Source organism: Trachemys scripta, chromosome 8 (genome assembly GCF_013100865.1).
Source record: "Trachemys scripta elegans isolate TJP31775 chromosome 8, CAS_Tse_1.0, whole genome shotgun sequence".
Lineage (NCBI taxonomy): Eukaryota > Metazoa > Chordata > Testudines > Emydidae > Trachemys > Trachemys scripta.
In genome coordinates this window covers 80829081-80855357 of record NC_048305.1, presented here as the reverse complement: position 1 = coordinate 80855357, position 26277 = coordinate 80829081, and the positions used below count along the sequence as shown (strand labels likewise).

Genomic DNA, 26277 nt, shown 5'->3' with positions numbered 1-26277 from the left:
TAAATAGTGGGATTATTTATTTTGCTGTATGTATTTTACTTATAGGTATTTCTGTGCCACTCATTACTTTAGTATTTTTATTTTTGTATTAAACAGTCTGTTTTAAAAACCTACTTTAACAGATTAACAGTTTAATTATAAATCTTGACTGGAGTTGAAATTTGGCATTTTGGGTCTAAGAAGGGGAAAATATTATGTATAGATAATCTTTTGCTAGGATTTGGTTTTATTACCGTGTTTAATTACTAATACTTTTGCAGTATGCCAAAACCAGCGTGCCACCATTATTTTCATGCATTTAAGATGGAAAACAATTAAAATATGTAGAGTGTTAGCAAATACTGTCCATTTTGTATACAAAAAAGCAAACTCCACTCTCTCAAAAATGAAGCACTCTTTGTAAATAAGCAGTATCTGCCTCTCCAAAAAGTAGCCTACCTATCCCCCCAACTCTCTCTAGTCTCTTTTGTAAATTGACAGCTTGCAAAGCATAAGCAAGGTTGCACTTGTTTAGATACTTGCTACTAACACTCACTCATATTTTCTAAGAAGAATTGTTAGTCTCGGTTATAAAACAGTAATGTAACTATTTTGGCTTTATGTGACTTCTTCAGGGCTTTCAAACACAACTGGGAAGGGATTATTACATAATATATGTTTACTCATGTCTTTATCACACACATACTTTAGTATTCTTATTATTATACAGTATACAAAATGTTATAAAATTAGGGCATATAATATTGCCTATGCTTTGATTAACAAATTGTGATTGTGTTAATACTGCTTATAAAGGGACCCCACAGCATTTTGTAATTCAGATATGTTAAACAATTTCCCCCTTTTTATAATTTCCCATTATTATATAATTCGGCGATAATAAGTGTTGATGACATCTTTCAAGCAATAAAATGTTTTACCAGTCAATGGGAGATTTGCTAAATTTGGCAAGATTCATGGGTTTTCAAAAATTCATGAGCTTTAACCAACATAAATTTGATTGTGTACATGAACTAATATATTTGAATCATTCTTCTACCCACATGGTTTTTTGTTTTGTTTTCTTTAATGGAAAGCCTTCACCCTATCCTGTAGGGCCTAGGAACAATTGTACCTTAAAGTGAAGAGATATATGCTTAATCAAGGAATAAAACTATTTATCTTCAACAAACAAACAAAAATACAACCCCAAAACTGTCCCCTTTGCAAGAACCCTTCAGTATGAATAATTCGACGATTCACCTTCCTGAAATTCCGGGTATAGGATAGGTCCACTTAAGAAAAATGCAGATACCCAAGAAGTGCCACATTATCTCTTTTTTACTTGTGGATGAAGACAGAATTGACAAAAAAATCTAATGATTTTAACTGGAAGGGAAAAAAACTGAAGCGGGTATACAGTATTACTTCTCCCTTAAGATAAAACTAAAATATACACAAATAATGTAGGCAGTCATGTGGTGATTCAGAAATGTTGTATGCATCCACCAAAATATTAAGAATCAGGAGCAGACTAAAGATGTACAGATCAATTAATTAAAGCTGAACTGAAATTATTTTACAGCCCCCACTGTTTAAGATCCTAACAATTAACTGATACCATTTTCAAAGTAAACTGGAGGATATTTCTTATCGGAGGATACCCCAAACACCTACTGGAGCAAAGAGCTGCATTTATCACATAACTTAGGTGTTTGCGATGTCAGCTGTTCTTGTAGATAAAACTGTGAACTTTGAAATTAACTCCTGGCCAGTAAAATACCTTTGGCAATTTTTGATTTATGGATGTATTTGTAATTGTTAAGTCTACTTGTGTGTTCTGTTTACAATTTAGGGCTTTCTTTTTTGACAGGGTTGTATTTATTGAAAAAACATTTTGTCACTTTTAAGATATGAGTACATAACCATGAATCTTAATGTTTATATATACTTTTATGGTGAGAGTCTGCAGATGGTGCTGTTTACACATAGCTGTACAAGTTGCTGCAACTATTGTATTGTAATTAAGATTCGTTTTGGGGATCTGTTGCAAGCATTAGGAGAGTTTGCTCTCTGCCTTCATGTCTTTAACTGGATTCAGTTCTTGGGGGAGAGCTGCTCCCTGGAATTGGGCATTGGTTTTTTTGATTGAGTTTCCTGAAAGAAAATTGCCTGTGTGCCTGTCTGACCACCTCTGTTCAAAGACTGGTGTTTATAGTGGAAGTATCATAAACTACTCTAAGGAAATACTTGGACTCCTTGTCACTGATTTCTCCTCCAACAGGAAACTGACCTACAAAGAGACAAAACCTTCTACCACTCAGAAGAGGGGGCAATGATATATTTGTGAGTTGCCTGGTGGGGGTGGGGGTGTGTGTGTGTATGTATATGTGTATATAATATTATATGTGTGTGTGTGTGTGTGTATATGTGTGTGTGTATGTGTGTGTGTGTATATGTGTGTGTGTGGGCTTTGCAGAATTCAATTTATATTTTTTATAATTTTGATCATTAATATCAGTGTTTATTTTTAAGCATTTTTTTATTTTTATCCATTTAAATTTTCACAGTTGCAGGAAATTATGAGGAGGGTCAGACAATAATTATTTAATGACAGACATTGAGATTCAATAAATTTAAAGCTTTATAACTGTTAAAACACATATTGTCAACCTCCCGTGTCAAAATATACACAGTAAATATCGTTAAATCAAACTCTTAGGTTAGCAGTTTTCTTACTTTGCCTGTCTGTACATTTCAGTTATCATCAATAAATTTTTTGTTTTGTTGGTTTGTGAAATCAGGTTCTAGTAACAAAAATCTAATCCTTCCAAGCCCATATATATGCAAGGAGATCCCTTGAGTCATCTACTGGACGATGTTTGGAGGGAGTTGGGTATAGGATCAAGAAAGGTGCAAATAGTTCCTGACTTCCTTCAGGCTAAATGAGCCATTGATAACTTCCTCCTACAGCTGTTAGCACTGTGAAAGTTTTGTAAAGAACTTTTGCCCTAGATCTAGCAGAAATTTCTATTTAAAATCTCATTAATGCCAACAGTTTTCATTTTCAGTATTGATAAACCTTTTTCCCATGAATTTTGGAATATGTTAAAAATATTCTTAAAAACTCATAACTAGAGCTGATTGAAATTCAGAATTTCTGTCTCATGGGAAATTTTGACATTTCAGTATTTGTTTTCCCAAAACACAAAATGTTGGAATTGAGATTTTTTTTGAAATGCAGATTCCCAAGAATTTTGATTTGGAAATGTTGAAAACTATTTTTGACATATTCAATTGAAACAAAATATTTTGACATTCGTGAAATTGAAGTACTTTGCTTTATTGACCCAAATGCTTCATTTTGAGTCAGGTCAACATTCAGTTGCATTTCTCTTGCTTTACCGGAGTTGTAATTCAGGCCCCTCGTTGTCTCCTGTGGGCTGGACTCCTTGGAGGACTACATCTCCCACAATGCAGTGTGGCGCCAGGTGACCACATCAGTCATGTGTCCCTCTGGGTGCATCATGGGAGATGTAGTCCAGCCAAGTAGCCTGTCCCCATTCTCCCCTATACACCAGGCTCTCTATTAAATTTCAGTTATTTCTAAGGAAAAAGTGTTGATTGGCAAACTGAAGTCCTGGTACAAGCAAAGCCAAATATGTTCCACCTTCAGGAGAGCACCACCTCTTAAGTAATCTATTTCATGCACGGAGGACTTGAAACCCAGTGCCTGTTAGCCAGAATGGAAAATATCTGTGCTACCAAGTTCCCCCAAACCCTGTCCCTCCTTCATTCTCCATCAAATAATTTAAAGGATTTAGTTGTGTTGTGCCATTTATTAATGTAACACATTGGTGTTGAACTTTCTCTGTAACTTTTAAAAAACGTAACATACTACATAATTCTTGGGTTTATTGTGTCTTCATACCATTCATGATTTCACTCCACAATCTTTCTTTTAAAATACAGTAGTCTCTTTTTTAACTTGTGCTACACAATCTCTTTCTCTTAAATAAATCTAGCCATCGCCACATTCCATCAACCCTCTCCACTGATAAATAAAGTGTGGAAACTTGAGCAGAGGACTAAAATAATTAGCTCAAGATTGTATGAAAGATGGGCTTGTAAGGCGGGTGTCCAGAAAGGAGACATGGGAAGAAACCACTCTCCCCTAGTTACTAGGAAAGAGAAGGATGCTGGGATTTCTGCTAGCTTTCTGATCTAGAGCCTTTCTGGGAGCAGAATAGGTTCCTGGAATATTTTAAACCAACCTGTTGTATTTAGGTAGGTGCAGATAGCTACCCCAGTTCATGCTTGTAAGTTTGTTCCTAGGTGGTTCCTGTAGCTTTGAGTCCAGGAATTACAGTTCTCAGAATGCACCAGGGGAGTGGGCGGAGAAAGAAGAGGAGGAGAAAAGGAAGAATGTGAGCTCTGTGGAAAAAGTACAGGGAATAAACCTTACCTTTGCTGTTAATCCAAGCTTTCTGAGAAGGGTTACCTATTTCTATTCTTCCCCTCAATTCTAGAGTCACTTGTTTACTACAGTGGCAGATAGGATGTCTTTACTGTTCTACCTTTCCTTGACTGCTGGCTGCTTTGAGGCATGTATAAGTTCATATTCTTAAAGTTGATGATAGTCACTCAAAAACTCATCTTACTTACCAGGGGCCAATGGAATTTTCAAGCCCTATGCAAACAGCCCTCCAAATACCAAACCAAAACCCTTCTCCAAATGTTTGGCTACATTGTCTTGATCTTTTTTGTTAAAAATGTATCCATTCTGTCATAGATTGTGTTGTTCAAAAGTTGTCTGACATTATCAAATGGATTTAAAGCAGGGGTGGGCAAACTTTTTGAACTGAGGGCCACATCGGGGTTCTGAAACTGTATGGAGGGCTGGGTAGGGAAGGCTGTGCCTCCCCAAACAGCCTGGTCCCCACCCCCTGACTGCCCCCCTCAGAACTCCCGACCCATCCCACCCCCCCCCCTCCTTGTCCCCTGCCCCCCCCCCCCCGGCCCCCCCCCCCCCCCCCCCCCCCCCCCCCCCCCCCCAGAACTCCACCCGCTATCCAACCTCCCCGCTCCCTGTCCCCTGACTGCCCTGACCCCATCCACACCCCGGCCCCCCTGACAGGCCCCCCCCGGGACTCCCACACCTATTCAAGTGCTCCCTGTTCCCTGATCGCCCCCTAGGACCTACTGCCCCTTATCCAACCCCCCCACTCCCTGCCCCTTACCATGCTGCTCAGAGTAGGAGTACTGGCAGCCGCGCTGCCCAGCCAGAGCCAGCCATGCCACCGCGCTGCCCAGCAGGAGCTTGCAGCCATGCCGCCCAGAGTGCTGGCGGCACGGTGAACTGAGCTGCAAGGGAGTGGGGACAGCAGGGGAGGAGCCGGGGGTTAGCCTCCCCAGCTGGGAGCTCAAGGGTTGGGCAGGATGGTCCCGCGGGCCGTAGTTTGCCACCTCTGATTTAAAGTAAGGTCCCAGAATGTCATAGAATCATAGGACTGAAATGGATTCGTATATCTGGAAACATTTGAAAGCTATAGATAGGGCTTTATGGGGAGAAAAATAGGGGCAGACCTTTTAACAGAGTTGAACTAGAAGTATGCAGTGCAGTTTTTATTTGTGTCGGTCCCAGGATAATAGAAGGACAAGATGGGTGAGGTAATACTTTTATTGGACCAACTTCTGTTGGTGAGAGAGACCAGTTTTGAACCCGCACAGAGCTCTTCAGGCCTGGGAAAGGTACTTTGAGCGGGACAGCTAAATGTAAGGTGGAACTGATTGTTTAGCAGAAGTAGTTAGAGTGGCCCAGAATATGTGCTCTCTTGAATGGTCCCTTAAAACAGTAGTTCTGGGTACACAGAGGTCTTCCAGGAGGTATGTCAATTCACTTAGATAGTTGTCTAGTTTTACAACAGGGTACATGAAAAGCATTAGCAAAGTCAGTATAAACTAAAATTTCATACAGATAATGACTCGTTTATACTGCTCTTTATACTATATCAGTGTTCCTCAACCTGGGGATTGTGATTTATTTTATAATTATAAGGTAAAAATGAGAACATGAGCAATTTCTGAGTAATCGTGTGCTGTGACACTTTTGGATTTTTGTGTATGATTTTTGTAAGCAAGTAGTTTTTAAGTGAGGTGAAACTTGGGGTACACAAGACAAATTCTCTTCCTGAAAGAGATAGGGTAGTCTGAGAAGGCTGAGAAACCACTGCCTTAGAATATGTGCTAGCTATTTATGCTAAACGGTTTGTTCCATCTTGCATTTAGCGGTGATGCTCAAGGTACCTTTCACAGACCCGTAGAAGAGCTCTGTATAAGCATGAAAGTTTGTCTGTTTCACCAACAGAAGTTGGTCCAATAGAAGGTATTACCTCACCCACTTTGTCTCTTTGAACTAGAAGAGCATTGAGGGGAAAGTGGAAAAATTTATTTATTTATATCTTGAGCAATCTAGATCAACTTTCCTAAATAGGGACATTTGATATATGAATTAGACGTTGAAAATACATTCTATTCTGAGACTTGTCTGATGGATATCTCTTCTTTCTCTCAAAAATGAATTTCCAATATTGCGTACCTCAAGTGTTCAAAAATTGTATCTCAGGGCACAAAAATGTGAGATTAACTGAATGAATAATTATTTGGTTTTAAAAGTAATAAATTTTGGTTGCCTTGGTTTTGAGTCTCTAGGGATCAGATTTTTTTAAACTTTATACACAACCAGGAATACTAAAAACTCCTTTAAAATGAAAACTGAGATTCCGATGTAGTTCTGGGAGCTGGGGCTTTAAAATAAACAATGTCATGAGAGTTGGCAACATTACATTTCTGATTGGCCTTTCACCTATCTTGTGAGCCAAGGGAATGTCCTCACTGCAACCGTATGCAGTTGACTGGAAGAAAAGGGATTGCTGTCCCTATCAGGGCTTTCTTCTGCAATTGGTGACAGAGGGGGAAGAGAGGGAAAGTTGACCTGGACAGCACAGGGAGGAACATAAAGTGGCTAGACCAAGAGCGGGAAGGGTGTGACCACTGCCCTTCCAGGGGAGGTGGAAATATTTATACCGTGGGCAGTTCTGGGGAAGCCTTCTCTCTCTGAAGTTGAGCTGGTTAGCATCTGCCCTCCCACCAATGGAATTAGAGTAGGAGTGGATTTCTTCTTCATGATCTAGTGTGGGTGCTATACTAATCACCTTTTTCGTAGGGCCTAGGAAGGAATTTTTCCCTCAAAGCCCGATTGGCCAGGGTGGGGTGGAGTTTTATTTGTTTGTTTGCTTTCTCCACAGCAGGTCAAGATCTGGTAGGGTAGGCAGGGAGTTTTGGTTAAAATATTGCAGCTTAGTAACTTTAAAAATGTGGCAAATGTCCAGTGCAGGTAGGTGTTATGGAAGGGTACACCGGGGAACCAATCCCCCCACCCTCCTTTTACAGTCCCTGAACTCTCATAGAGGGGAGAGTGATGGGGTTTGGCTGGGACCAGGTGTGTTTGCGGTGGGCGGGAAGACTGATAGCAGCTCTCCCAAATAAATGGAAAAGACTAAGAAAAGAACTATGACCAGCACTGTACAACGTATTGCCTGGTATTCCCGGATATGTAAAGTGTATAAAGTTTCAGGCTAAGTCTTTCCATTGCCTTCTGTTTTTCTTCTGGGATGGCTGGAAAATGGATTTATTTCTTTACTAAGGGCTGGGATCTGCCAGCAGTACTCTCACTGGGTAATACCTTACTCAGCAAGTGGCCCCACTGACTTGTTGATAGACACTTGGGGTAAGGTAAAACTCAGAATGAGTAAGGTTAGAAGAATCTGGCTGCTTGTTCTTATATACACAAGAACTATTCCATATCTTACTCCATTCTGGCTTTCTAAACGTAAAAGGAAAAAAGTGGTGACTTTGTTCATTTTTGTTTAGTATAAACCATCGTTTGTTTTAACAAGTAACCTCCTCGCTTAGAAAATTATACTGTTGTAGAAAATGTAGGGACACCATAATTTAATTAACTACCCATAATGTTATAATGTAATTTCAATAGTACTAAAACTATCTTAAGAGAAGGATGTGCAGAACTAGTCATTTGCCTTCTTCCAGCAACTCACTTAGTTTGTATGTTTATGGTAACTATTTTTTAATTTTATATGGCTTCTGATTCTTTCCTCCACTTTATATCCCATGCTGTTGTGTATTTTCATTATCTCATTATCATGTGTTTTTATATGAAAAAAGCTGTTAAACTGAGAGTTTAAGGCAAATATCACAGCTCTTCGTCACCTTTAGCTGATACAAAAGAGTTTTGCAAAGAAAAACACCATAATGTGCTGTTTTATATTAACAGGAAGTAGAACAGCAGTAGTGGTTAGAAAACATTGCATTCAGGAAGTTTGACACATGCATAGCTCTTAGCTTCTGTGTAAGTTGTTTCAGCTCCTTTTTAGGTTGTCTTTTGTTTGGTTGGGTTTTTTTTAAAGTAAATTATCAATGTATATAGATGGCAGCGCAGCGGGAGCTACCTTGTAACCAGTGCACAGGAACATCCACAGCTTTGCAGAAACTGGAAGGATTTGCTAACCGACTTTTTCATAGGCACTCGAAGGGTTCTTTACAAGAACAGAAAGTGGCTCTGGAAAATGAGAGCCATCATTTCTCTGAACTTGCTGCTCTGTGGGACAGATCAAGTAAGTGTTCTGTAGATACTCAAGATTCAGTTTGTATTCTAATTAAAAGACTTTATGTAGTAAATAGACAAACTAGAGTATATTCTATCAGCCTTTTTGTAGTATAACACAAAATATTGGTTTAAAGAAAGAGCTATTGCAACATGCAGGTGGAAATCTGATACTCTTTTGCAAGGCATTGGTATCTGGTAACAGAGTGTCACTTGTGAGTTTGCTTTCATTTTTGTTAGGCAAATGTTAACTTAATGTATGTATTTTTTGTGAACTTTTCTTCCCAGTATTTCAGATCTAAATTTTCTAGTTTTAGCAGTAATAGATAGTTTACTTGTTTTAAATTGCTGGTTTTCTTTGCCGTAAACTTTAGAGGGGTGGCTATTATGTTATGCTGATTAGTTCCTTAATTACATGGCTTTTATTTAATATTTATAGTGTCCTTTTATTTTTAATGGATATTTCAAAATCCATTTTATGGTGAGAGTTTGAACACTAAAACTGGAGCAGACATTTATAGTTTACTATTTCAAATTAATTCAGTGTAGTACTTTGAGTTATAACACTAGTTATCAATTTTGATTTTTATAATATTCTTAATTTGTGGGAGAGAAAGGGGCAAACTTATTTGTATTGCATAAAACATGCTTGATCAGAAATATGGCTCAGGCGGGTGCATCCTCTCTCCCCGTTTACTTTCTAAATCACACAAAATATGCAAAGTTCATAATTCTAGGAAAACCATAATAAAGTTAATGAGCTCAAAATAGTCATCACTATTCTGTACATACTCCACTTTAAAACAAACAGTTTATTTAGGAATTTGTATCCATACTTTTCACAATCATATTTTTGGGTGGGTAGAGTTGAGAGGTATCAGGTATTTCACAATCTAAGTAAATTATCATGGTATCCCCATTTCCTATTTTTAGAGCAACTTCCAATAAATAATGTAAGTAAATAATGTATTATCTTATTATTATATGCCTTAAAATTGTTTTTTAAATATAACTTGTATTAATTTCATACATGAATTTGGATACAGCAATGGGTTGGAATACCACAAGCAATTTTTACTATTGAAAGTAATAGACTCATAGACTCTTAGACTGTAAGGTCAGAAGGAACCATTATGATCATCTAGTCTGACCTCCCGCATGATGCGGGCCACAAAAGCTGACCCACCCACTCCTGGAAGAATTCTCTCCCTTGACTCAGCTGTTGAAGTCCCCAAATCATGATTTAAAGACTTCAAATCGTTGAGAATCCTCCAGCAAGCGACCCCTGCCCCATGCTACGGAGGAAGGCGAAAAACCTCCAGGGCCTCTGCCAATCTACCCTGGAGGAAAATTCCTTCCCGACCCCAAATATGGTGATCAGCTGAACCCCGAGCATGCGGGCAAGATTCTCTAGCCAGACCTCTGGAAAAAGTTCTCTGTAGTAACTTTTAATATCCCATCATTGACCATTGTTGCTAATTACCAGCGATGGCCTTAGCAAAATATGCTTGTGTCATAGTATTGCATCATCATGTGAAAAAGGCCAAGTTAACACATGTGCCTACTGTGAATTTGAATTTATGAATGTGTATGATTAGGAATGTCCTTAACCTCAAAAAATGGAGAATGGAAGATAAATATGGAAACCAGAAAGCTGTTAATGCCCGTATTGAAGATAAGATAAATTAAATAAAGATCTCCCAACTCAGGTGAATATGGATAGGCAAGAGGATTGGAGTTGAGGGTGGGGAGAAATGGCATGACCTCAGATACCTAAAACTTTTCAGCTCAGCTTTATACATAAAAAGTAAAAAAGAGGCACAAACTAATTTTTTTTCTTTATAGGTAACTTCACAGGTTTTTTCTCGGTGATGTGGAATTCACTGTGGTTCCACAGGCATTGGGGTAGGCCCTCTCTGTATTGCTCTGTCAGAACCATGCTGCTGTTTATCAAGGGAGGCAGAATGGAAGCATAGGACCTTGATATTAATGGTCCTTGATTCTGTTCTCTCCCTGAGATCCACATGTTTTGGTTGGGCCAAACGTCTGACACTTTGAGATGGAAGGATAGCTTTGTCATTAAGGCACAAGAATGGGAATTGGGAGATAGGGGTTCCATTCTTGGCTGTGCCACAAGCTCTCTATGGGAACCTTTGCAAGTCACTTAACTACTCTGTGCCTCAGAGTCTCTCTTTGTGAAATGAGGCTACTACTTCTCTACGTCCTTACACTTCCCCTCGCTTGTGTTGTGAGGTTTAATTCATTAATGTATGTGGCACAGTCAGATACTCTAAAAATAACTTAATATGAAACCCCATCTATTGATAGAAGAATGAGTTTTGAGGGAGAGAAACTGAGTAGAAACTACCAAACCTAATGAACCACTGAGCCCTAGGATCCCTAAATGTGTCTGTACCACTCCAAACAAGTGTATATTCACATGAGGGAGAGAATACATTTCATCAGACACTGTTTCAAACTTCCAATAAATTATTATAATGTTGAGAACACTGCTTGAAAAATACTGCAGCACTGTCATTTATTCATTTGTTTAATAAAATGAAAAAACGGTATTGACCTACTATCTTCACAAACTGGGACCTGTTTGCGTACAAGCGTCTTTCTCTCAATTTTAGGGCAAGCTTGATTGCATGACTTGTTTGAAGAGGAAATGGAATGTCATGTCTGTTGATGATAAATGTAGTGAACAGGTGCTTGTTCTTAAAGTAATATTTTAAGGAGTAATTATGCACATTGGTTGTAGCATTTTTGTATCAGCAAAGTTTGTGAACTAGTAGCTGAGCGGTTATGGATATATGTGTGTCATTTTAAGTTGAAATTTGCAGATATTAACTCTAAATCTTTGCTCTCAGTTCAGATCATCTGTAGACAAAGAATAATGCCAAGCCACACATGGGTTTGTGTCTATATGGTAAATTTAGGACTCTTAATTCACTACTATCATGGCTCTAAGGGTGATAGGAACAGTGAATGCAGTGGTGTAGTCAGAATGTTTGTCTACCCCTGAGTGGTAAATTGTCTTGTTTTTCCTCTGGAGAAGAAAGTACTAAAAATCTTTGACTCTCTTGTTGTGCTTTCACAGACTACAGCAGAAAGTAGAAGAGGAGTAGTCTTGATCATATCTGGCTGCATAATAGCTTTCCTGCATGTTCTAGAATAATGTAGCATAAAATTTAAGTTTATTGATAAGCACTTATCTAAATAAGCAGCATACCGTAGTTTTTTGATAAGGAATTTTAAAATGTTCGTAAATGTCCTCCTACCTGTGTCTCTGCAGTTGTAAAAAGCAACAGAGGGTCCTGTGGCACCTTTAAGACTAACAGAAGTATTGGGAGCATAAGCTTTCGTGAGTAAGAACCTCACTTCTTCAGATGCAAGTAATGGAAATTTCCAGAGGCAGGTATAAATCAGTATGGAAATAACAAAGTTAGTTCAATCAGGGAGGGTGAGGTGCTCTTCTAGCAGTTGAGGTGTGACCACCATGGGAGGAGAAGCTGCTTCTGTAGTTGGATAGCCATTCACAGTCTTTGTTTAATCCTGATCTGATAGTGTCAAATTTGCAGTTGTAGTGTTCTTATTAACTGTTTAGGTGACACCAAATTCTGCAAAGCTGGTAATTTGTTCCTGAACTCTCCCAAGCAAATATACTCTATAATTCTAGAAAGAAACATGACAAGAGAACCCTTATAAATATATTAAGTACTAAAGTGGCATCGATTTTAAAGTACATTTAGTTAATATAACACCCTCTGCTGTAATGGAATGTCCTGAATGCTCTGTTTCTCTGTTGTACCTCTTTTGTAAAGTACTTTCTGATGCAACTACTGCACTTAAAGAGGAAGTTGCTTCTTTGTGGTTTTTTAGTGCCATTAGTTATCTAGGCTTGTGGTTTAGTGCTATGAGTAAGTAATGGGGTATGTATTCTGAACCCGGGTTCTCTTCCTGGCTCCGCCATTGACTCAGTGTTTGACCGTGAGCAAATCATTTGTCCTCTCTGTGTTTCAGTTTTTCAATCTGTAAAATAGGTAAAATGTTTCTAAAAGTGTCTTTAGATCCTCAGATTGTGTATGAGATTATTTTGTGTAATTTTTAGATTCCTGTGAGAGGAAATTTGATTCTTCATACTGCACAGCTTTAATTTTATGGGGAAAAATTGACAGAGTGCATATGTGTTTGACTGGCCATTAGCCAACATTTATAATGTTGTAAAACCTTCAGGACCAAATTAATATTATTTTAGTATTCAGAATTGTATATTTCATTTTCAGTTCCAGATAAATTTAACATGATCAGTTGAGCATCTACTCTATTTTTTTAATGTGGAGATAAGAGTAGTTAAGATATGTCTTAATGCTGCAGATCCCAGTCTTCAAATCACCTACCTCCATTACTCACACTAACCTTCCGTTTTCCCAAAATTATGAAAAATGAGATATTAGCAACCTTAGTATCACAACACATTAGAAGAGTCACTAACATTACATTGTTTTAGTAGATGTGAGTACTGGGATTCTCATTAAAATGTGAGTGTATGAGTGATTAATAATGGAGAGAATTTAATTTAGGTTGCTGATTCAGCATGACACTAAATATGTTTAAAAGAAGTTATATGCATTTTGTGTATAGATGTCTTATAAGCCTTTGAAAAAACACAATAGAGCTTCAGCAGGATAAATGCTAACTGTGGGGAGAAATGTTAAATCTTAAATATAGAGGTGTACGTTGTGTGGATTGATTAAAGCTTTAGAGTAACTGCTGGTTGGGTAGAACTCAACAGATAATTCTGGTCTAAGGTTGCCATGGAAACAACCAGTGCTTGATAGAATTGAGAACATCTTAAAACATCCTGGCTTTTTAATGCTTTTTCCCCCCCTGCCATTTTCAGTTGCTTTAGACATGTAGAGGTAATGCTGGGTAGAAAACAAGTCGTTTAATGAGCAAAATTAAGCATCCACATCCTGAATATTGATCTGGTGTTCACTGTTGGTATTTTGTATTTGGTAGTTGTTTCACATCTCAAGGAGCTCTTAATGAAGACAAGATTTCTGGATTTCTATGTGCTATCTATTACAGTTCGTGTGTGTGTGTCTGTGTGTGTGTTTACTGGATCAGTCCTTGTATTTCTAGAGATGAACATAACTTCCTCAAATGTTGGATTAATATTATGAGCAATATGTTTCTGAAAGCTAGCTTTTCAACATGAATGGTAAGTCTTTTTATTACCTATGACACTACAGTCTGTTTTTATTTAATAATACTGTCTTCACAATATGAAAAAAATCTACCCTGTTTCTCAATCTTTCCCACATATTCTACAGTAAATAAATTAATATATTGTTTTTTTCATAATGGAGTTAGTATGAGTAATAAAAAATGACAAATCATAAAGGTTTATGTTTTGTATCAAACATGAAGATGCATCTTCTTTGCTTTGCATAATAGAGATTTAATTAATATTTTAAATTTTAATAAATTTTAAATAATCTGATTCCAAATCAATAAATAGAAGGCATCAAATTTCAGATGAGGAATTTGTAATGTAATGCTGAATTAAATCACTTTATTTAAATCTTATCATTTCCTTTGGTATAGTTCATTAAGTTGTACTATTATAATTTTATGTGAATGTATGCAAAACAGTACTTCAAACTGGAGAGACTTCTGAAATTTTTGTAATTATAATTTTCAAATTCTGGGCATTTTTAGTCTTTTACTACTGAATTCCATGAACAAACTTGTTCTGCTATAGCTTTTATTCTGTCTAAATGGGATAGCAGAATTGTTGAGGTCATTCATGGAGGGAAGGAGAGTTTCATTTAAATCAAGATATTTGGCACTTAGAATTACAACATATCTAGTAAATTAATCAGGTAGATATTTGTTTACCAAAAACTTGATGATTGTTAATATTGCTAATTATCTTTTATATAAATGTAAATTGAGATAAAGATTTGTGAGGCAGTCTATTCCATTTTGGCATATCAGTCAAAGTTGAATCAAAATATATAAACCCAAAATACCCACCAATTTGTTTTGAAAGTTGTTTACAAAATGGAGAAATTTTTAAATACTCTATTTTTTACTTGAGCTTTTTCTTTAAATTTACTTGAGATTACAGTAGAACTTCAGAGTTACAAACACCTGGGGAATGGAGGTTGTTCATATCTCTGAAATGTTTGTAACTCTGAACAAAACATGCTTATTCTTTCAAAAGTTTACAACTGAACAATGACTTAATACAGCTTTGAAACTTTACTATGGAGAAAAAAATGCTTTCACTTTATTTCTTTATTTTTTTGTAGTAGTTTACATTTAACACAGTACTGTACTGTATTTCCCTTTTGTGTGTGTGTGTGTGTGTGTGTGTGTGTGTGTGTGTGTGTGTGTGTGTGTGTGTGTGTGTGCTGCTGCCTGATTGCGTATTTCCGATTCCAAATGAGGTGTGTGGTTCATAACTCTGGTGTTCATAATTCTGAGGTTCTACTGTATTCAGAGTACTATTACTGCTGAGATTTATCCCATGTAGATGACATAGGATATGGGAAAGACAGGTGAAGTTAGAGCATGCCTGCCAGATATAGCTTCAGTTTAGATACTCTGTGTAACATTATTTGTTTTGTGAGCATCTTCCCTGAATGAAATGCTTTGTTGCCAGCTCCCCGTTGGCATAAAGTTTTTTTTTTTTACAACATAAGGCCAGATTTCAGAACACTGCATGTGCACATGTGAAGACATATTTACTTAGTCTGATCAGCATCATGTGATCATGGTAATTATATGTGAAATTGCCTGTGCTGAGTTAACTTACAAATGGCCAAACTGGGTCAGACCAATTACCATCTAGCCCAGTATCCTATCTTCCAACAGTGGCCAATGCCTGATGCTTCAGAGGGAATAAATAGAACAGGTCAATTGTGGAGTGATCCGTACCCTGCTGTCCACTACAAGCTTTTGGCACTCAGAGGCTTAAAACACCCAGAGCATGGGGTTGCATCCATGACCATCTTGGTTAATAGCCGTTGGTTCTTGTGTTATGTGAAGGGGTAAATAACACTTCCTTATTCACTTTCTCCACACCATTTATGGTTTTATAGATCTCTATCATATCCCTCCTTAGTCATCTCTTCACCAAGCTGGACAGTCCCAGTCTCAATTTTTCATCATACAGAAGTTGTTCCATACCCCTAATAATTTTTGTTGTCCTTCTCTATACCTTTTCCAAATCTCATACATCCTTTTTGAGATGGGGCATCCAGGATGGCACACAGTATTCCAGGTGTGGGTGTATCATCAGTTTATGTAGTAGTGTGATATTTTCTGTCTTATTATCTGTCTCTTTCCTTATGGTTCCTAGCTTTTTTGACTGCCACCATATATGGAGCAGATGTTTTCAGAAAACTATCTGCAGTGACACTCAAGAAAGAGATCTTGGAAAAAGCTAATTTAGACCCCACCATTTTGTATGTATAGTTGGATTATGTTTTCCAATATGCATTTCTTTGCATTTATTAACATTGAATGTCATCTCCCATTTTGTTGCCCAGGCACCTAGTATCATGAGATCCGTTTGTAACTTTTTGCAGTGCGGTTTGCCTCTTTTTCCAGATCATTTATGAATATGTTGAACAGCACATGTCCCAAAACAGATTCTTGGGAGCCCAGGCAAATTACCTCTCTTCATTCCTGTCTTTTAACCAGTTACTGATCTGTGAGAAGACCTACCTTCCTTATTCATTACTGCTTACTTTGCTGAAGAGCCTTTGGTGAGGGACCTTGTCAAGGGCTTTCTGAAAGTCCAAGTATACTGTATCCACTGGATCACCCTTGTCCACATGTTTCTTGATACCCACAAAGAATTCTAATAGATTGGGGGGGCATGATTTCCCTTTACAAAAGCCACGTAGACTCTTCCCCAACATATCATGTTCATCTATGTGTCTGATAATTCTGTTCTTTTCTGTAGTGTTAAGCTGTAGTGTTAATTTGCCTGGTACTGAAATTTGGTTTACTGGCCTGTAATTGTCAGGATCGCCTATGGAGCCTTTTTTTAAAAAAAATGATTTTACATTAGCATACCACAGTTAAGTTTTGCAATTTCACATTTGAGTTCCTTCAGAACACTTGGATGAATACCATCTTGTCCTGATGACTTCTTAGTGTTTAGTTTATCAATTTGTTCCAAAACCTCCTCTATTGACACCTTAATCTAGGACAGTCCCTCAGATTTGTCACCATAAAGAATTCATTTAGCTACCCCTCAACAGCCTTGTCTGCTTTGAATGCTCCTGTTAATTCTAAAAATCTTGCCCAGAATGTCCCTTCTGTGTGTTTTAACACACACACACACACACACACCCGCACACACCCACCCCTTGTAGGCTGATGGGTAGCTCCTCCTCCTGTCTTTTCCCCCCACAATTTGATTTGTGACTTCACAAAGATTACATTGATGGAGTCAGTTGCATCAGCTTTGAATTTTGTGACTCAAGTAGGTTATTTTATTGCATTTTATCATAGATTTTGTTGGGTTTTTTGAAAAGTTTTGTTCATAGATTAGAATAAAAAGAGGCTGCATATTCTGTTTGTGGATGGATTCCACAAACCTACATCTCCAGATTCTTTTGCATCAGGCATAGAGAGAGTCCCAAACCCATCAAAAGAATGGCCCACAGCCTTCACTAAGGTCATTTTCCCATCACTGCACTACACGAGCTGGAAGAACAATTTGGGGCCCAAACAGAGGTTAATCTCTCAAGCTCCTATCATACAAGTGCTACCACAACTATCTGGTTGGTGCAGATACTTCCTGTATTTGCATCACCTTTTCTTTTCCATGGCCCTTTCCTTCTGAAGGACTTGGCTTGCCTACAACATTTAGCTTGAGTTAGTATGTTTTAGTTGCTCCACTCCAGGTAACCTACTTGAGTGTGTGGAGTTAAAATTGACCATATTCCGAAACAGCACTCAAACTACACAAAGTAATTGGACTAGCAGAACAGGGTGATTGGATTAGCAGATTATGAGGTAATGTAACTGGAACTGCTGCCTCACCACTGCATTACTAGTTCCAGCACTGACAGCACTCATGCTTCAACCCATACCCTCACAAGGCAGTTAGCTTGAGTTTAAGGTAGGGCTGTCAGACTATTAAAAAAATTAACCGTTATTAATCATAAGATTACAAAATTGTGATTAATTGCAGTTTTATCGCACTGTTAAACAATAAGAGTACCAATTTATTATAAATATTTGTGGATGTTTTTCTACGTTTTCAAATATATTGATTTCAATTACAACCCAGAATACAAGGTGTACAATGCTCACTTTATATTATTATTTTTTTTACAGATATTTGCACTGTAAAAAGATAAAATCTGTAAGTCGAAGCATGAAGGGGCAAACAAATGTTTAGCATTTCTGGCACATAAATACCTTGAAACACCGGCTACAAGAGTGCCATGCGAATGCTTGTTCTCTCTTCCAGGTGACATTGTAAATAAGCAGGCAGCATTATCTCCCGTAAATGTAAACATACTTGTTTGTCTTAGTGATTGGCTGAAGAAGAAGCGGGACTGCGTGGACTTGTAGGCACTAAAGTTTTACATTGTTTTGTTTCTGAATGCAGTTATATAAAAAAAATTCTACATTTGTAAGTTGCACTGTCACAATAAGGAGATTGCACTACAGTACTTGTATGAGATGAATTGAAAAATACTGTTTCTTTTGTTTCTCTTTTTTAATCAAACAGAAGGTGAGCCAAGGTGAGGGGCAAGGTCACATTGTATTTTGTCAGTTTTCTCTTGGTGAGATCCTGTGTGAAGAGAAGCAGAGGCCAGAAGAGCAGTGGGGAGGGTTTGAGGTGTGAGTTAAAGGTGGTGTAAAGAGAGCTGAGATGGAGGACATGGGATTCAATTAAGTTGGAGAAAGTTGTTTAGCTAAGAAGATAGAAGAAGAGAAGGAGGAGAGAATGAATTTGTAGTATAAGGAGTCAGTCTGGTCATGGATTTTCACCAGAGACACTTTGCAGCATGAGAGGAGGTGCAAAAGACATAGGTTTTGGGGTGAACTTGGGCTGTGGGGTGGCAGGATGGACCTTGCTATGGGAGAGGGGGCAAAGAGTCAAGGGTGGAGAAGAATGAGGTGTGAAGAGAGCCAACAGCCAAATCAGTGGAAGAGAAGGCAAAGAAGAGAGGGCTGTGAGCAGATGAGAAATCGCAAGAAGGCTGAATGACAGCCTGATGGACAGGGGGAACGCAGTAACAGAGAGATTGGAGGAGAGAGAGCAGTGCTTGATGAAGACCAAATCAAGTGAATGTCACTTTTGGTGAGTAGGATAGTTGAAACAGCATAACCTAGGCCCCTACCAAATGCACAGTACATTTTGGTCAATTTGATTGTCATAGCATTTTAAAAATAATAAATTTCATTATTTTGGCTATTTAAATCTGAAATTTCAAGGTATTGTAATTGTAAGGATTCTGATCTGAAAAGGGAGTCATGTGGGGGGCAGGTCGCAAGGTTATTGTAGGGGGAGTTGCAGTACTGCTCCCCTTCTGCACTGCTGCTGGTGGCAATGCTGCCTTCAGAGCTGGGCAGCTGGAGAGCGGTGCTGCTGGCCGGGCGCCTAGTTCTGAAGGCAGAGCTGCTGCCAGCAGCAGCGCGGAAGTAAGGATGGCATGGTATGGTATTACTAGCCTTACTTCTGCGCTGCTGCCTGCAGAGCTGGACCCTCAATCAGCAACCTCCATTCTCTGGGCACCCAGCTCTGAAGGCAGCAGCGCAGAAGTAAGGGAGGCATAATATGGTATCGCCACCCTTATTCTGCGCTACTGTTGGCGGGGCACTGCTTTCAGAGCTGGGCACCCAGCCAACTACTGTTGCTCTCCAGCTGCCCAGCTCTGAAGACTGCTCAGAAGTAAGAGTCGCAATACTGCGACAGCCCCCTCCCCCACCCCCACCCCGAAATAACCTTGCAAACCCCACCTGCAACTCCCTTTTGGGTCAGGACCCCCCAGTTTGAGAAATGCTGGTCTCCTCTGTGAAATCATGGTAAAAGCACACAAAAGACTAGATTTCATGGGGGGGGAGGACCAGATTTCACAGGTCTGTGACATGTTTTTCATGGCCGTGAATTTGGTAGGGCCCTAAGCATAACTTTTCTATTTCAAAACTTGTAAAACATTTTAAATTCAAGTTCCTATCTATTCTTTTTGGAAGATTGGACAGGCATTTGGCACCTTTACTGAGACTAAAAACCCCCAAAACTAGGCAAACGCTTATTCTGACAATATCTCCTTCTCTGAGATGCTCCCGTATGGGGAAGGAATATACCAAATTTAACAGCCAGCTTGGGCTTTGATCAGGTTGGATAAACAGTTATTTCAATACTAAACAAAGGTTATTTAATAGAATTCCTGATTGTCCTTCATGCATCCAGGATAGTTGTTTATTTTGTGTCCCTTTTCAGATAGAGAGCTCTGTTTCTGGAGGTTGCTGAGTACTTCATTGCCGTGAAGGGGTCAGTTCCAGGCAAGCCAGGTTTGAGAAACTTGGTGCACTTATGTGCTATTGGACCTAAAATAGCTGAATCAAAACATACATTGTAGGATTCAAGATGAACTGTCAAGTGCATGCTAGAAGCAGTCAGCTAAGGAGACTACACAGGTGTCAGAGTTCCCGGTCATCAGATACTGAAATTCACTGCACTTAGTCTGGAGTATGAGAGAGAAGATGGCTACATTAAACAAAGTTATTCTTGTTTTCTACAAAGAAGGGTACTTCTGTGGCATTCTTGTAAAGTCCAGGGCTTAATCAATCACGCATGCATCTTTTAAATATTCTCCATCAAAAGAGTTGTTTCCTCCAGCTTACAATTTTTACATGGGCTGGTTTGTTTTTATGAATACTTTGCCTTCACTTCTTAAGGGTATGTCTGTACGGGTATAGAAGTACCACATCACGGCCACTGCTGGCCTGGGTCGATCTTGCGGGACTCAGACTGCTGGGCTAAAAATTGCTGTCTAGACATTTGGGCTTGGGCTCCAGTCCAAGCTCTGGGACCCTCTACCCTCGCAGGGTCCCAGGACTCTAGCTCTTGCCCAAGCCTGACTATCTAGACAGCAGTTTTTCAGCCTAGAGCCCAAACCTCACAAGCCTGACTCAGGCTAGCCATGGGCTTTTTATCCCCATGTAGACATACCCTAAGAGTGTGGGGTAATTACTTGTAATGCTATTTAAAGGCACAATACATAACTGTAAAAAGCAACAGAGGGTCCTGTGGCACCTTTGAGACTAACAGAAGTATTGGGAGCATAAGCTTTCGTGGGTAAGAACCTCACTTCTTCAGATGCAAGTAATGGAAATCTCTAGAGGCAGGTATATATCAGTGTGGAGATAACGAGGTTAGTTCAATCAGGGAGGGTGAGGTGCTCTGCTAGCAGTTGAGGTGTGAACATCAAGAAAGAGCTCTCCAACCTGGAGACTCTCATAAATAACCAACCCTCCACACAAACGGACTTTACTAAAATAAGACAGGAGATCTACATTACACACTTCACCTCTCTACAAAGGAAAAAGGACCGTAAGCTGTCTAAAATCCTACCTGCCACATGGGGCCACAACAGGGGTACCCCTAACTCACCCAGCAATATCGTCAATTTATCCAGCTACACACTCAACCCAGCAGAAGAGTCTGTCCTATCTCGGGGACTCTCCTTTTGCCCCAGCACCCCCACGAACATGATACAGTTCTGTGGTGATCTGGAAGCCTACTTTCGCCGCCTCCGACTCAAAGAATACTTTCATGATAACACTGAACAGCGCACTGATACACAGATACCCTCCCACCAACAACACAGGAAGAAGAACTCCACATGGACTCCTCCTGAGGGCCGAAATGACAGTCTGGACCTATACATAGAATGCTTCCGCCGACGTGCACAGGCAGAAATTGTGGAAAAACAACATCGCTTGCCTCATAACCTAAGTCGTGCAGAACGCAATGCCATCCACAGCCTCAGAAACCACCCTGACATTATCATCAAAGAGGCTGATAAAGGAGGTGCTGTTGTCATCATGAACAGGTCTGACTACCAGAAGGAGGCTGCCAGACAACTCTCCAATACCCAATTCTACAGGCCGCTTTCCTCAGATCCCACTGAGGAATACACTAAGAAACTACACCATCTACTCAGGACACTCCCTACACTAACACAGGAACAAATCAACATACCCTTAGAGCCCCGACCAGGGTTATTCTATCTACTACCTAAGATCCACAAACCTGGAAATCCTGGACGCCCCATCATCTCGGGCATTGGCACTCTCACTGAAGGACTGTCTGGATATGTGGACTCCCTACTCAGACCCTACGCCACCAGCACTCCCAGCTATCTCCGTGACACCACAGATTTCCTGAGGAAACTACAATGCATTGGTGACCTCCCAGAAAACACCATCCTAGCCACCATGGATGTAGAGGCTCTCTACACTAACATCCCACATACAGATGGAATACAAGCTGTCAGGAACAGTATCCCTGATGATGACACAGCACAACTTATTGCTGAGCTCTGTGACTTTATCCTCACGCACAATTGTTTCAAATTTGGTGACAATATATACCTCCAGACCAGTGGCACCGCTATGGGCACCCGCATGGCCCCACAATATGCCAACATTTTTATGGCTGACCTGGAACAACGCTTCCTCAGCTCCCGTCCACTCATACCCCTTCTCTACCTACGCTATATTGATGACATCTTCATCATCTGGACCCATGGGAAGGAGGCCCTGGAAGAATTCCACCATGCTTTCAACAGCTTCCACCCCACCATCAACCTCAGCCTGGACCAATCTACACGGGAGGTCCACTTCCTGGACACCACCGTACAAATAAGCGATGGCCACATTAACACCACCCTATACAGAAAACCCACCGACCGCTACGCCTACCTTCATGCCTCCAGCTTCCACCCCGGTCACACCACACGATCCATCGTCTACAGCCAAGCACTGAGGTACAATCGCATCTGCTCCAACCCCTCAGACAGAGACCAACACCTACAAGATCTTCACCAAGCATTCTCAAAACTACGATACCCACACAAGGAAATAAAGAAACAAATCAACAGAGCCAGACGTGTACCCAGAAGCCTCCTGCTACAAGACAGGCCCAGAAGAGAAACCAACAGAACTCCACTGGCCATCACGTACAGTCCTCAGCTTAAACCTCTCCAACGCATCATCAGTGATCTACAACCCATCCTGGACAATGATCCCTCACTTTCACAGACCTTGGGAGGCAGGCCAGTCCTCGCCCACAGACAACCTGCCAACCTTAAGCATATCTTCACCAGCAACCACGCACCGCACCATAACAACTCTAACTCAGGAACCAACCCATGCAACAAACCTCGATGCCAACTCTGCCCACATATCTACACCAGCAACACCATCACTGGACCTAACCAGATGAGCTACAACATCACCGGCTCATTCACCTGCACGTCCACTAATGTTATATATGCCATCATATGCCAGCAATGCCCCTCTGCTATGTACATTGGCCAAACCGGACAGTCACTACGCAAGAGGATAAATGGACACAAGTCAGATATCAGGAATGGCAATATACAAAAACCTGTAGGAGAACACTTCAACCTCCCTGGCCACACAATAGCAGATGTAAAGGTTGCCATCTTACAGCAAAAAAACTTCAGGACCAGACTCCAAAGAGAAACTGCTGAGCTCCAGTTCATTTGCAAATTTGACACCATCAGATCAGGATTAAACAAAGACTGTGAATGGCTATCCAACTACAGAAACAGTTTCTCCTCCCTTGGTGTTCACACCTCAACTGCTAGCAGAGCACCTCACCCTCCCTGATTGAACTAACCTCGTTATCTCCACACTGATATATACCTGCCTCTAGAGATTTCCATTACTTGCATCTGAAGAAGTGAGGTTCTTACCCACGAAAGCTTATGCTCCCAATACTTCTGTTAGTCTCAAAGGTGCCACAGGACCCTCTGTTGCTTTTTACAGATTCAGACTAACACGGCTACCCCTCTGATACATAACTGTAGTTTCCTGTCTCCTCCTATTCAGATTCTTTAGAGCAGTCTTCTACATTAGACACTATCTTATATCCCCTTGAGTCCCCAGCAGATAATTTGGATCTGTAAGAACTGGTTAACTCAATTCTTATTTATTTTTCACTTTCAAGATAATTTTTCTAGCAGCAGTCATTTCTAGCAGGATAGCATGTGAGCTTGCAGTTCTTTTCTGTTCAACTCATGCCTTTCCTCTTATCAGGACAGTCTCATACTATGGCTTTATCCTATTTCTCTCTCTAAAGTAGTTGCTCTATTATCAATACAGTATAATTAGCCTTATCTAGTTTCTGCCTACCCCTTTCTCACGTAGACGAAGACAAATTGTGGTGTGTACTTGATGTGCATAGAAATGTGAAAATTTGTTTATTTACACATGACTTCCTCCTTCAGGAAGTCAGAGTCCCTGTGCTATTTAAGGGCTATAAATGGACCGCTAATACTTCTCCGTTTGTTACTGTAGGCAACCATTTCCTTTAAAGATTAAAAGTACGCTCCACAAGGGATATTTCAGCATTTGGGCATGATGTGAATTGCAGAAACCCTACATAGAGATGCAGAGCTTCTATACTGATTTACCCTGGTAGCCTGACCGGACTTGTCCTGTTAGCTTGAAGTCACATATGAGAGTTTGTGTTTATCTGAGGCAGAGGTATCTATGGGCTGGGGGACAGGGGTTTTCCAAGGAGCAACCCTAGAAACAAGCAAGTTCTAAAGCAAGCTCTGGCTGAAGTTTTTCTCTCTGTTTAAATTAACAGTAAAATAAATCCCAAGAAGCGTGTAAATTTGGACTGTATGCAGTGTACTGTGTTAGAAGTGGGATAAAAATGTCACCTGCTTTCAGGAAGTTAATCAGTGAGTGATGTACACAGATCAGCTACCTGTAGGTCTTTACACATGTTCTCTGATACATATAATGGTCTCTGTGACAGCAGGCCAACAAGTCCTCCAAGCCATAATTCTTTAATTTCTGTGTTTTCAAGAGACAGTCTAGCCCTTAGTACAGAGCCAGGAAGGTACAGTACTCTAGAAAAGAAAAAGATTGGGTTGCCCCACATCTTTTGGTGTGGGAAATTTTGAGGGACGGATGGCTCAAATAAATAGAAATTTAATTTAATTTGTGTATACATTTTATCTGCTGAATGCTACTGTCTGTACTAGAAAACCTGATTGGCTTGTTGTGTATTCATATATATCTGGGATAGGCAGGCAGTTTAAACAACCTCCACCCAAGAGAGATCACCTAGCCAAAAAAATAGCCACTGTTTCCAGGGCACCACTACAAAATGTACCTGTATTGTAGAAACAAGTGCTTGAGATGTCAAGAGAATTGATATAAAGCTAGGTGGGAGAGTTGTGAGAACTCATGACAGTCATATTTCCCACAGGAAATCTTCAACTCTTAATATTCTGGGCTAGTTGCAACATTTTAGATATGAATGCCTCCTTTTTTTAAACCTAGGATTAAGTGACCAATATGATTTCTTTTAGATTTGACTTTTTAATCTTTGATAAAGTATATTCATCCTGTTTGAAGTATTAATGTTTTTAGTTTTAGATTCTTTGCAATGTTAGAACTGAAGAAAATAATCACTTTTTCATCTCTACTGTTCATTTGTAATATATTTAAATTTAGATTTTTTATTAAGGGTAGTGGTTGAAACATACTGAAGTGTACAACAAACTTCTCTTAAAGCAAAGCTGGTACAAGTCTTGATTGTCTCTGTGGTCATATGAATTGATGTTGCATACACAGAAATTCATTTCTTGAATTTAAGTCCAGGGTTTTACATTTCTTGAGTCAGGCCTGTTTAGTATTAGCTAATTTGTGTTTGGTTCTGCCTCCCTGGAAAGACCCAAAATCAGTTCCACATTGTATTGTACTGTTTCACTCTGTTAACATTAACATTTAACCTTTTCAGCATCACTGCCTCTTTCATTTTGAGGACCACTATTATATATTCTAAAGAGATTAGATTAATAATAAAGGGATAATGCTCAAAGATCACAATTGGAAGTATATTTGAGCTCACTACTCCTGCTAGGATGGAAGAATCAAAGAAAAAGCCAATTTGGCTGTAGAAGTCATAGTGGAATGGAGAAGAAAGTATAATTTACCCTTTCCTTTTTATGCAAGGATCTCCAAACATCCTCCATTTAAAATTCAGTAAAAGAGCTCTTCATTCCATGGTTGCTAAAGAAACAGCACCTACCCTGCTATTAGGTTTACAAGTCTGTCCAACTTGTCATACAAGACTCTATTGCAGTTCCGTACTCGAAAACTAGGGCGGTGAGCATTACACTTCTGCTTTGTTTGAACTGAATCTTAAAAAGAAATTGCTGCTTATAGCGTTAGGGCCATAACAGTTGAAAATAGTTGGGTTCTCTAATAAGAGTTCCTTTAACAACTATGTCACTGCCTGAGGCTCAAATACAGACTTGGTTACAATATTGTCAAGACCAAGAGTTTAAACTCATGAA

The 26277-nt window shown here is 39.6% G+C and overlaps 1 protein-coding gene across 4 annotated transcripts in view; it reads left to right on the top strand.

The window, feature by feature from the left end:
• The window catches only part of PRKACB (protein kinase cAMP-activated catalytic subunit beta), a 115788-nt gene that overhangs the window by 45171 nt on the left and 44340 nt on the right, over positions 1–26277 (top strand). The window contains exon 1 of one of the 4 annotated variants that reach the window (XM_034779049.1): positions 8398–8672. The exons of 2 other annotated variants lie outside the window; for them this stretch is intronic. In XM_034779049.1, coding sequence (XP_034634940.1) covers positions 8486–8672 — 187 coding nt within the window. In that variant the 5' untranslated portion in view covers positions 8398–8485. Of the gene's footprint in view, positions 1–8397; positions 8673–13596; positions 13890–26277 lie in introns of those variants that run through there. One more of the 4 variants, XM_034779052.1, reaches the window with a different exon arrangement.